The 13983-nt window shown below is 41.3% G+C and overlaps 1 protein-coding gene across 1 annotated transcript in view; it reads left to right on the top strand.

Annotated features, from left to right (window-relative positions):
• The window catches only part of LOC120543076 (short transient receptor potential channel 7), a 265401-nt gene that overhangs the window by 207716 nt on the left and 43702 nt on the right, over window positions 1–13983 (top strand). The window contains exon 8 of the mRNA XM_039775927.1: window positions 4956–5151. Within this exon, the coding sequence (XP_039631861.1) occupies window positions 4956–5151 (196 nt within the window). The remainder of the gene's footprint in view (window positions 1–4955; window positions 5152–13983) is intronic.

Raw genomic sequence — 13983 nt, 5'->3', positions numbered from 1 at the left:
AAACGCTGCTCTAGGAGGCTTGATCGGTAAGTAGGAGACTCACACTTCTTGATGCTTAGTTGTCACCCTGAAATGCTAGACAATCGTGAATGGAGATGTTGTCTGATGGAACTGTGTGAGATGTCATATGCTGGAGTCCCTGCTAACTACTGTTGCTCATGAGACTGGTGTAGAGATTGTAACCAGTAGGGGGCACTGCTGAGCCCCAAACACTAGCAAAAATCTTGCCCAAACCAGTCACAGGGTTCAAATATAATCCCTTTTTATTAATAAATGTTATCTTCACAGATCAAAGAAGAACAACCAAAGTAAACAGCTCAGAAAAACAGTCCCCTTTCTTCACACTCATCCCACCAAGCCACATCCACCTCTTCCCAAATCTGACTGTCCAGTTATGATAATGAAGCACCTTTTATCTTTGACCCGGCAGTACTTCCGGGGCTAGGACATGGTCCGTAGGAAGAACTTCTGGGTAAGAAGAGAGTCCCAGAAAGTAGGGACCATATCTGCCTGCAGTGTCCCCTGGTGGCACCCATGGGACTGAGCAGGTTAGTGTTCTCAAGACTCCATATCCCAAGATGCTCTCTGAGGACCCAAATCCCAGAGACACTGCCCTCTAGCCCACCAAGGGACACAGTGTCTCTCCTGATCCTCCCCTCACACTGGCCTCCCTGCCAGATAAAGATTCTTGTGACCAACCCATCAGAGAGTCTATCCTTCCACTTTCTTTTACTGTGGTATCCTGTCCGGGCCAGGAATCAGCCTCTGGGACAGCCACCCATCTCCTGCAGCACTCACAAGATATATGTCCAGGAAATGAGTTTTTTAAATAAAGTCAAGATCATTATTACAAATAGATCCACCATTATGTTCCCTCTTTCTTACCCCATTAAATATTGGAAAGTAGTTGGATATCTCCTGTCTCTATTCCTGGTGGATGTCAAAGACCCTCCAAGCATGCATCCTGATGGGGGGCCACATCTGCTGCTGGGGTAACCATACCTGATTTGGAATTACTGTATATAAGTAGGCATTAACCTTGTTTGGAGTTGGTTGGTGTGCCCTGAAATCCCCCATTCTGGTTTTCAATGGAATCAAACCTGGTCCTCTTCAGATCTCTCTAACTTCTTCATAATATGTCCATGATTATAAAACAGCAATCCTTTAAATTTGGTCTATTAATCTCTTATTCACTGACAGTTTGGTGTAAAGTAGATAAACATGAAGGATCCTGCCCAAGTCTTCACTCACATATTCCTGTTTTTATAACCCCACACTCCATATAGGAGGTAACCCTACCTGGCAGAGCATGGCATCATCACCCTTGGGGACATTTTTGATGCCTCAGCAGTGAGACTGTTTCAGTTGCTGAGCTCCACATTTTCTATTCCATCCTCCTATTTTTAATTTTATTACCCCCAGTTTGTTATCAGGTCTTGTGGCTAAAACTAAAGAAATAGAAACAATTGCATTTCAAATGTTGTAAGTCGCTCTGTATAAAGACGTCAGCCTTGTAACAATAATGCAAGTGCATTTATACTGCAGTTAAATGAACAACACACCTCATTGAATCACAAACCCACCGGCAGCAGCTGCCATGATTTAAAGGTGACAACTTAAAAATGGACTCAAGCGATGTGTTAGTTTTTTTTTTGTTTTATATTTGTAATGAACTTAGACCACTCTACAGATATTTATGTTCATTTTGACATGATTGGTGTCAAAAGAGCCAAATGAAATCCTCTGTGATTCAAAATTATATAACAAACAAAGTGATAAAACTTTCAAGGGGGTGAATAATTTTTATACATGCTGTATATGGTAAAAACCTGAGGGCATATTCTGGTATGTCTGTATACACAGTACATGTGTGATGAGACATGTGTGTGTGTTGGTGTGCCTCCCAAGCTGTCATTTTTTGCCCTGTAAGATAATAACTCTGACAGGCTGTACATCACACCTTTGTATGGATTTCAGTGTGAAAATAGGCCAACACCAAAAAAGCATAAGCATATGAACATTTCTGTGCAATTTACATGATAAATGACAATCACCTTGTAAATGTGCATACGTGAACGTGTCTCTAGCTCCGCCCACTTGCCACCCTGAAACAACCATACAAGGACTATGCTAATTAGCCTCATGCATATGCAGTCGGGTGCTGCAAACCCTCATTGGCTCTCCTGATGCATGGCGCTGTGCTTCATAACTGAGTGTGCCACTGTAGCACCTCTCCTCTGCACTCGGGGAGTCAGAAAGGCTGTCTGAGCAGGTACCCACTACCACCTGGCACATGTAATGGCCATTACTGTTATAATGCAGGGCATAAAAAACACTGAGGATTCAGCCAGTTACCCTTCCAATAAGCCAGCCATCACGTACAGCACTGCCACATCTGCCAAAGCCACTTTCTTTCAAAATAAATTCATCCCAGGCCACTGAGACACCACGTTTGGAAGTCTTATCTTGGCATCATGGATGACTTGAGTGTTAAAGGTATGCCACTGGTTACGGTTGACAAAATTATTCTCGCTAGGTGCCCTTATTGCAACTTGAGTGCAGTAAATTACTCCAATTATGGTAGTAAAATCGGACACTGCTGCCCAAATGCCTTTTTATGTCAGTAACAACCTGTTATGTTTTATTTATGTATGCCAACATCATACGAAAACTGGATGCAGTGCCCAGTTGGTCAGTTAATGGTTTCCAGCACAGCGGGCATGATGGAGTGAAGCTTGGTTAAGATATTCTGGACTTGTCAGTCAGTTCTCTGAAACGAGACAACAGATAGCTCATAAAAACTGATGAGAAACTAAAAAAGCTCTTCAGTGCAAATACGCAGCACTGGCCCTCTTAAAAGAGAACTACGATACAGGCTGTACATCATAGTCATCACATTTGAGGTGTAATATGTTTGTCATATCAAAGCACATTCTAATAACGGCTCAGTGATATGAGTCATTACGCACGTGAGCTCATTTGGCTGCATTTCCCTAATTGATTAACAGTGTTGCCATTTCCCAGTTTCTCCAAAATGTTGCGTACACATGAGTATCAGCTGACGCAAAAATATCTATGTTCTTCTGTCAAGTTTTCTTTTATAAATCACAATCTTTGTGTGGAAAGCTGAGTACAAATATTTTGAGTCTCTTGTTCTCCGTTCACAGATTTCATAAAACTGACCCCAGGAGTGTTTTGCTTATCGTTTCCTCATTCCTTGCAATTCTTCATGTTTCCAGAATGTGACACTAATGCTAATTGATAAGACTCCCACACCACTGCTTGGACCATTACAGGGAAGCCTCATAGAACCTGGAAGTCCTTGATGAGCCCCCTGGAGATATTTCAAAGGGCTCTCATTCAGATTAATAGCACTGTAGTCTCGCTGAATGAAATGCTGGTAGATCAGGAGGCCAAAGTGTGAGCAGAGTGACGACTGCAACAGACTTTAGCTGTGGAAAAGGAATCTAAGAACTATGAGTGGCCTTTTTATCTTCACATTTTATATTTCGACATCTTCTGCAGGTAAAACACTCCTAGATGATCACTCAGCAACTTCCATTTTCAGATATTGCAGGAGAGTAAAAAGAAGAAAGTGTCAAAAATTAGCTAAAAAGAAATGTGAGTGCACTGAGACTGAGGTCACCAAAGTTAGGCTATCCAGTGACCATAAAGGACACTGATTGGTGAGACCTGGCTTAGCATAACGGTAACCCAGACCTCTGAACAAAGACACCTCTGCATTCCTGCATGAGAAGGACAGAGGAGCCCAGTGATTAAATGACAGCAGGACCAGAGGGGACTTTTGTAGTCTTAGTGGCCTCAAGCAGAACAGTCTGGTCACCCAGTGCCAAGTCCAGTGCTGCAAACAGACTGCATATATCAGTGGGTGACGTGTCAGTCAGCAGCTCTGTGCATTTCATCAACTCAAACAATACGCCCAGCATCACTGAGACATGCAGCTATCAGACATGCATCATATAGTGCCTTTACATCAATCTATCTATCTATCTATCTATCTATCTATCTATCTATCTATCTATCTATCTATCTATCTATCTATCTATCTATCACTATATTGTAATTGTAGAATTGGGGTCTGATCTTACTGGGAGGCCACCATCATGAGACATGCAGAAATGCAGTACATCTCAGAAACAGTGGGTGAGATGTGTGGATGTAGCTGGAATTCCAACTTAAAGGATGCAGAAAATGGATGGAGCAGCCTAATCGAGATAAATTATGCTCCCTTTCCCTTCCAGGTGGCCATATATAGGACAATGATAGACTACCTCACATGTGCAGGTTGTTCCTCCATACGCTTGGTGACAGCATCTCTTATGACAAGCCCGGTATGGTCACCTGCAAGACAGCTTTAGAGTTCCATACAGCTGCCCTGTTGGGTTTGTTGGGGGTCATTAGGAAGAGCTAGCAGAAGGTGAGGGTTTGAGTTTATGTTTGACCTGGAAGTGCTTCTTGAAGATAAGGTTTTCAACACCAGTAGTATTTCTGAGTTGGGTTGATAAGGAGGCCCTAAACTTGCAATGGGGAGTCTAATTTGGGAGTGGAGGTGGGCAAAATACATCTGGTAGGAGTGGAGGTGCAAGAGAAGAAAAGAGGATTATATGCTGGGCTTTGTTGTGTCATATAATCAAAAACTTTACAATTACAAACTTCCTGTAGAAGGGGTCTGAGTTGTCTTGAAAGCTTGCATATTGTAATCTGCTCAGTTATCCCATTAAAGGTGTCATTTTGCTTGACTTCTCATTGCACCCTTACATTATATAGTGTCTTTTACAGAGACTACTTCATGGTGCAGTCGTCTGGTGGCTGCCTTAGATACAGGATAGTGTTGTTTAAATGGCGGAGCAGGAAGATGAACTTTTCTTATTGTGTAAGAATCCCCAGGTAACTCTCTCTCTGTATTTATCTTTTTTCTTTCTTTCTGCTGGCAGGGTTGAAGAAAGCTTTAAAACGTTATTCTGGTCAATCTTTGGTCTGTCAGAAGTTATCTCCGTTGTCCTCAAGTATGACCACAAGTTCATCGAGAACATTGGCTATGTCCTGTACGGCGTGTACAACGTCACCATGGTGGTGGTGCTGCTCAATATGCTCATTGCCATGATCAACAACTCATACCAGGAGATCGAGGTAAGAACAGCCATCTTCTGACTCGAATCTGGGGTCTGACGGGAAACTGAAATGCTTGAAGTGCCTTTGAAGTAATATATTAAAAAGTTTCATTATTAATTAAAATGGTATGAATCTTAAACAATTTTAATGGAACCAGGATGTCTTTGCCTTAACTGATAAGTAACAAAACTGTTATGAAATGACTCCTTTTGTATAAAAAAGCGCTAGCATTAAAACAGTCATTTGGTTAATGTGTCGTTTAGAAAAGTCCCATTGTTAGGGTTATGGTATTTAAAATCAGGGGCATTTGGAAGTAAAACCAGCAAATAATTAAATGGAAGACAATTAAATTCTTGAACCAAAATAAAATATGATTATTTTAGATTATTTTTATCCAGTTGTGCATTTTGGTCACAATTTAGTGATAATATTATATTGTGACCAGTAGGGGTGTTATATGCAGCACCTCAAACCTCAGACACAACCACCACAACTCAAGTAGCAGTAACAATAAAAAAAGATGTTTAGAAAAATACTTTACAAAAGGCTTTGAAACTCACAAACACACCACAATTCTTTTCCTTCTCTTTTCTCTATCTCCTTCGGCTCCATAAGTTGGGCATTTGTCATTCTTCATCCAACTTAACTGGATGATGCCAAGCAGCTTCTTTTAGCTTGGATCTGTGAGTACTTCCAGTGTTGGGGCACAGCCTGATGGTAGAACTTCCAGGTTGAACTGAAGTCCCATAAAGCAGGGATGATGCACCCCCTGGCGGCACCCACAGAACCTGACAAAGCTGCCCTATGGGACTACAGTTCCCAGCATACCTTGTGGGTGTCCACACAGGTAGCAGTGTCAGGGGAGCATGTAGTTCTGTCAGGTTGTCTCTCCCTGTCCTTCTACTACACTGGCCTCCAGGCCAGGTATTGTTCCTCAGATCAACCCTGCTGGGATGCCAGTGTACCCACTGCCACACTGGCATGTTTTGCCTATCTCCTGGTTGGCACAGGATGATCTTCACCCTCTTTCTTGTGCCTTTGAAGGTCTCGTCTACTGTCCAAGTAAGGAACCTTGCCCAGAGCAGTATTATGGCACCAATTGGGCAGCTGCATTTAATTAGCAACTAAAAACACAAAGGAAAAAACAAAAAAAAAAACAGAAAAGAGGGCTGCAAAACCAGCCCAAATAAAGATTCTCAGACTGGAATGCAATATTGACATTCACAGATACTTTCTCTGTTTTGTGATCTGGGTCAAGAAGAAGACATCACCTTCTGGGGCCTTCTGTTTTAATACAGCCCTGACTGGAATGGAAGAGGACCACTCTGAGTACTGTGGGCAGGGTTAGGTGTCCTCAGTGGGCATCATCTCAGAGCTGCAAGGGAAAGAAAAGAAACAGTTAGCAACAGCGCCCCATCTCTTTGCCCCCTCTCCTTACCCCCTGACCCAGGAAGTTGACATATACAGTATAAAAGAAAGACCTGTGTATGTATGGAGCAGTTGGCTCTGGTCACACTCAACTATAGCCACAAGATGGCGCATGCATGCACTTTTTAATTTTGTTGGCGCTTGTATGCGCCTCACTTTTCACTACGAAATACCTGCGTGCTGCAAACACCACCGCGCAACAACATCGTGCTAATGACACCAATGAAGAGACATAACGTCGAAATGAGGCAAACACCGCGGCTCAGCAATGTGCAAGTGAAACACCTCAGCAACTGAGGGCAGGGCTTGAAGTTTTCACTAAACACACTGTCTATCTGGAAGTATTTTATCAAGACGATTAATAGGACTCATGTCCGAGCAATTCGGTTAAGATATGGTCATTGCCAATGTCTTCTTATGAAAGCCTGTGGGGCAGCAAGCACAGGTGGGTCCACATCCTCTGCCCTGGGTAATTATTAAGAGTCAGCTGACGCCTTGCCAAGTTCATGAATACAGTAAAACTGCTAGGAAGTCTCTTTGGGTTGTTTTTCATCCTGAAGCTCTCACACAGCTTACATATATATATATATCTAAGCGAGTGACTCTTTCTTTGTACGTTTCGTTTTGCCGATGTGCGGGCCTCGCTTGCGTATCCTCGGAGGTGAAGCCCTAATCCCAATTCCACTTCAAACCTCTGTGCCGGACAGACAGACACACACACTTCCACGCATAGACATTTATATATAAGATATATATATATATATACAGTATATACATACTATACATACTGTATATATATTTTTTCATATGATATATATATTGTCACTGGTCAAGAGTATGATTGGAGACAAGAGGTAATGTTGGGGTGTTAACCAGACCACCCAATTTTCTGAAAGTAACAGGCACATGATGGTGCAATAAGGAAACAAAAACAAAATGTAGCTATTGGCTGTGGTTTTTAAAGCTCTGGAGAGCAGTCAGGTCTTCAGGGCCAGACCTCTGTAACGTGAGTGCTTCATCTCTCAAATGAGTCGTCTTTTTCTTAGAGCATCTTGCTTTTATAGCTCCGGGACCAGAGGGGGCGGGGCAAGTGGCCCTCAATAGATGTCGTCTCTGAGCTGTGGGTGACAGCGATCATGCTCCCGGTGTACTGGGGTGGCACTGCTTACCTCTGATGAGCCTGGAAGTTGACCCTCTGACACACAAGTGACAATATTTTTTCATATGATTATTTATTTCATAATTGTCATTTTATTTAGTTCATTTTGGCATAAATGATATTCCATAATTCAGTATGTAATGTTAACATTATTTCCTCTGTATTCACTAGGATTCTAGCAGGATTAAGAATCTCAAGTATTGCCCTGTTCTGCAGTCTGAGTTGGTCTGGTGCCTTCATTACCCCTAGAGGGCAGCAGTTGCTGCTTTGTGTTCATTGCATTTTAGGACGGTGCTGGGAAGACGCTGAGTGGCGAAATTCTCTGGAATTGGGTTGAATCACAACTCAGTCCTCAGCTGTACACTAAGAGCAGGCTGAACTCCTCTGACCCTCAGCGTCTCCATCCCTGTCACTGCAGGATGCATATTGAGACTGGAGTTTCTCTCAGCTCCAACTAATCAGACCTTATGTTATAATGATGTATATTGTGGTAGTAGGTGAACAGAGATTGACAAGCAAGGGGATTCTTGCTGCCTTGCAACTGATGCTTACTGCATTAGGCTCCAGCTTCTCCATAGCCCTACTCTGAAAAATCAGGTTTAGAAAATGGATGGATGGATGAACTGAATGCCCTGCTCTTATTATTTTTTTATTTATTTTTTAACATTGTTATTTCACATCGTTCATGGAATCACCTCAATAGACTTCCCAAATCAAACCAGAATATAAGTGAACAGCTTGTGACTGAGTCTAAATGATTTTATAAATCGAGGTTCTCCGATATTCACAGAGATGGGATCTGAATCCTCAGAGATGTTGAAACAAAATGAGGATGAAAAAGTGGTCGCCCAGTAGGAAGATGTGGTCAGCCTTCCAAAAATTATACGAAGGACTCTTACCTAGAGGGAAACAGGTTTGTGTGGGTATTACTCCTGCAGGGGGCGCCCTACAACTCTGTCTTGTGGTCTATGCTCGATTCGAGTCCAGCTAGAACCGCACATTTATCTTCTTGTCATTGTGTAATTACCAAAAGATATTTTAGAACTAATAATGCTCCTTTATCAAGTCTCTATTAAACAATCTTCTTGTTTTAAGTTCAAGTTCAAATTTGCTGTCAGGTTTACGAAGTACTGAACTGTGTACTCTTCTGATCAAACGGTAACACATCGCCATTTTTGGGGACATTGACCAGCAAACACAACTAGTCAACCATGAAACCCCTCCTTTTCTGTTAAAGTATGTTCTTCAATGCTTTCTAAAGAGTACATTTTGAAGGACGCAGTATAAACATTATAATAAGCCAAATGATTATACAGTCAGGTCTATAAGTAAGACAGGGACTCAACTTTCAGAATTTTGTCTCTGTACACAACCACAATGGATTTGGAACAAAGCAATGAAAGTGTTATTGAAGTGTAGGCTTTCAGCTTTAATTTAAGGGGTTTAACAAAAATATTGAATGTGATGTTTAGAAAAGACAGATATGTTTATATATGGGACCAAAATTATTTGGAGAAACTAAGATAATCCTAAATACAGTGGTACCTCAGTATACGCCCTTAATCCGTTCCAGATCCTTGGACTTATACCAAACAGGGCGTATACCAAACAAAATTTTCCCATAAGAAATAAAGGGAAAATGATTAATCCGTTCCAATGAAAAAATATCCTATTGTTATTGGAATATTATACATTGATGGGGTTGTACAAAATAATTTAAACACTGCTTAATGCTATAATACATAAATACAAAAGCAATTAGATGAAATAAATGAAAATTTAACCTCACTTTACTTTTTAATAACGTCTTTGTTTTTCACAATCATAGATCCCATCGTTCTCGGCATATGGTATGCAGCAGCCAAGTCCGGGATACGCATGACGCGCTCATACTTTTCAACAATCAATTCAAATTTACACAAAAAAACACAAAATCACGTGAAAATTCACAGAGAGTTATAGCGCGGGTTGTTCACTGAATGCTAGCAACTGCCGTACTGACGCTCGTGGGCAGTCGTGGCTTTGTCTCCAGAGGGGTAAACAAGGGTAGCGTGCAGGGTTCTAGCACGCGAGTCGTATTCCAAACAAAGGTCGTATGCCAAGCAAAATGTTTCGCATCCAAACAGGATGTATACCAAGTTGGACTTATTCCAAAGCGGACATATACCGAGGTACCACTGTATAATGATCATTTTATGACTGCCTGAAGTCTGGTGTCTATGGCCTTCTCCAAGTGCTGAGTTTCCACCCTACTGATGCTTTGGAAGGGCTGCAGCGGTCTTCAGGTCCTGCTTGTTTGGTGGATTTTCTGCCATCAGTTTTGTCTTCATAAAGTGAAATGCACTCCGTTTGGGTTGAGGTCAATTGATTGACTTGGCCATTGAAGAGTATTCCAATACTTTGCTTTGAACAGCTTTTGATTTGCTTTGGCAGTATGTTTTGGCTCATTGTCCATCTGTACTGTGAAGCATCATTCTGTTAGTTTTGCAGCATTAGGCTGAATATGAGCAGATATATAGCTTTATATACACTTCAGAATTCATCGTGCTACTTCTGTCAGCTGTCATGTCATTAATAAACACCAGTGACTGACCTCCAATCTCAGCCATGCATGATCACTACCTCCACCATGTTTTACAGATGATGTGGTATTCATCAGATCATGAGCCAATTCTTCTCTTCTCCATACTCTTCTCTTTCCAGCATTCTGGATTATATTGATCTTAGTTTCCTTTGTCCAAAGACAATTGTTCCAGAACCAGACAAGCTTTCAAAAATGTTTTCTGGCAAAGTCTAATCTGTACTTCCGATTCTTGAGGTTTACCAGTTGTTTTCTCTTTGTGGTAAATCCTCTGTCTTTACCTTCATGTCTTTATTGTAGACTTTGGCACTGATAGGTTCACCTCCTGGAGAGAGTGTTTGCGTGTCTAAATGTTGTGATGGGTTCTTCTTCTTCACCAAGGACAGAATTCTGCACCTATCCATTACAGTTGTCTTCTGTGGTTTTCCAGACCTTCTGGTCTTGCCGAGTTCACCTGTGTGTTCCTTCATTCCAAGAATGTACCAAATGCTTGATTTGCCCACTCCTGGGGCCTCATGTATAACGCAGTGCGTAGAACTCACACTATAACATGGCGTAAGCACAAAAGCTGAAATGTGCTTACGCACAGAAAAATCCAGATGCAGGAATCTGTGCGTACTCCAACTTCCACGTTCTTCCGCTACATAAATCCCGATCAGCGTGAAAACTAACACTCGTGCACGCGCATTATGTAACGCCTCAAATCCTCCCAGAATTACGCCTATTTGAATATGCAAATCAATATAAATCGCCCTTAAGCGCAGCCTTCTGTGAAAAGACAATGGGAAAAGCACGGGGAAAATATAAGAATTTCAGCGAATACCAAGTGGAGGCAAAGGAAAAACATACTATGTGTTCAAATAAACCGTGGTATAATCAACAAAAGGAAGTTGATCGAGTGACATAGTGTGTTGGATAAACTTGAGAACTCACATCCACAAAATCGCACAGTGCCGGAAATAAAAAAGAAGTCACATATCAAAGTTGCCGTGAAAAGCCGAGTTGTAGCCCACTGTCTGAGTGTCATATGAAAGTTTATTAGGGTACAGAGAAAAAAGGCACACGGTGGGGAAAAAGCATGAAATGTCAACTTCAATCTCGACATTTCCACTTTAATCACGTAGTTTATTTTGTCATTTAGTAGAACATCATAAACTTCATCTTAAAATCGTTTAATTAACCAGTTTCTCAAATCACATCATAATTAAAGTAGCACGTTAAATGCTTTGTTTTTGTATTTGATCTTCTACTCGTATGTGATCTATGTGTGTGAATCACTACTTGCTTCTTAAACCGGCTCTCTTCCTCCGATTGGACACAGAGTCCATTACATTCGTGATATTACAGCTCTCTGAATAACTAAAATACTGAGATGTATACGTGATGTCATTTTCATGATGATAGGGGTTAAAGCACGTTATTAAACATGAGTTTCACGGCGCAGTGATTGTGTGCGACCTTCGATGAAATAATTTATTGCAGCAGTACTCAGGGGCGGCTCTAGGCTTGTGGTGGCACTGGGCAGAGGAAGAATCGGTGGCTCCTTCGTCGGGCAATGTCAGTAAGGTAGCTTATCACGGTGGATGGCCACGTCCGTTGCGGACACTGCATAGCAGCCTCGTGCTCATGATAAGCATTTATCTTTTGCCGAAATTTGTCGCTGCGTTTTTTGCTGTGTTGTTATTTTATCTTTCTGTTTTATATTCAATATATATTGGCGTAGCCGTCACTGCAGTCAGTGCTTTTCTTTCCCCAAGTAACCGATCGCCACACAATCAGCTCTGTAATAGACGTTAAGCCATCTGTAAGCTTAGCGCCGATTCTTCAAAACGTTTAAAGAACATTGAAATATCTTCGTAGTACATGTTTAATTATTCTATCCTTCACGACACTCCCAGTGAAGAATATAGATTATTTAAATGAAGTTAAAGTTTTATGTGTATAATTTAACAAACATATTTTGCTGCATTTCACCTTAAAAATGATATCGTCATCATATGTAAATACGCGCTTTATAAAGTGGCTCAGGTTGTGAGATATTATAACTGTAGTGCAAGTTTACAGTGGGGTGATTGTACTTATAAGTACAAACCGTTCTACAAGGAGCAATTGATTGAGTGCATTTAAAGTTCTTGGGATGAAACTGTTTCTGAACCGCGAGGTCTGTACAGGAAAGGCTTTGAAACGTTTTGCCGTGGCAGAGACAGCGTGGGCTTGATGCTGTATACCGATAATTCTCTTTCCGATCAGCTGCTGCTGTGATTCACACTCAGATACAGTGATATAAATACTCCGAGTCGTGCAGTGAGAGAAATATTGAAAAAGATGATCCGCTGTGGCAACTCCTAACGGGAGGAGCTGAAAGAAGAAGAAGAAGAAGAAGAAGAAGAAGAAGAAGAAGGAGAAGTGAGAAGTAACAACGCTAAAGCAGTTATGGTATTTGGAATACTATGGCTGTTCCCTGAACCATTATATTGTTACGAGTTAATTACAATCAGATGCATTACACTAATAAACAATATGCGGTTAGTTTCGGTGTATTCATAAAGCCGCGAAATGAAAATAAGGAGTAATCACACAAGAACAGTACCATTGCCTTGACGCTGGGTGCTGCCAGTTTGCAAAACCGAGTGGAGAACTTGCGTACGACAAGACATGAGGTACCGTGGAAAAGTGCGTGGCTTTACGCCAAGTGTAGGTTTTATACATCGCGATTTGAACGTGGAAAAGTTCTTACGTTACATTTCTGTGCGCACGCACCGTTTATACATGAGGCCCCAGGTGTTTCTGCTATCTCTCTAAAGGGTTTATTTTGTTTTCTCAGCCTAATGATGGCCTGTTTTTACCTGCAAGGACAGCTCTTTGGAACTCCGAGAGTTTACAATGACAGCTTCCAACTGCAAATTCCATACTTGGAAACAATTCAAGACCTTCTACCTGCTTAATAGTTAATGGAATAATGAGGGACCTGCACACACCTGGCTAGAACAGCTTTTCCGTCAAATGTCCAAATACTTCTGATCCTCTGGAAATGGGGGGGTTTGCTAGGCAGAAAAATGTATGTCATTCCTAAGCAGCTCATATAATATTTTGGTAAAACCTTTAAATGAAAGCTGAAAGTTTACACTTCAATTCCTTTATTTTGAATCCATTGAGGTGGCATACCGAGTCAAAATGATGAAAATCGTATCATTCTCCAAATACTTATGGACAACGACTGAATGTCTGGTAAAGACATCCATCTGTTATTTTATTAACATGAGCTTTTGAGTTCAAACTCTACCCATAGACTGATCAACCAGGTGTAGTTTAGTGGCAAATGATGGGGCAGTCATAGCGTTGGTCATCTGGGCATGTGGCAGGGAGATCTAAACCTGCTGCTGCCATGGCTCCGACTTCCCGGGAGAGTCACTAATTGAATCAGTCTTCTGAAAATATGATGAGACAAGGCTTTCTATGCTTAATGTATTATGAAAAGAAGGAAAATACAATTACGAGAATCAAAAAAAAATGCAAACAGACTTTGTAGTTTGTCAAACAGGGACAGCCCTGCTCCCATGGAGAAATCAATAGCTTTGATGTGCCTCTGGGCTCCAGCATTTATTCTTCTTCCTTAAATTGTTTAAAGAAGGGAAGAGAAGCCATGTAAAATGCTTAAACAGCTAATCAATATAAGTATGTG

This window comes from Polypterus senegalus, chromosome 13, assembly GCF_016835505.1.
Source record: "Polypterus senegalus isolate Bchr_013 chromosome 13, ASM1683550v1, whole genome shotgun sequence".
Lineage (NCBI taxonomy): Eukaryota > Metazoa > Chordata > Cladistia > Polypteriformes > Polypteridae > Polypterus > Polypterus senegalus.
This window is presented reverse-complemented; position numbering and strand designations above follow the sequence as displayed.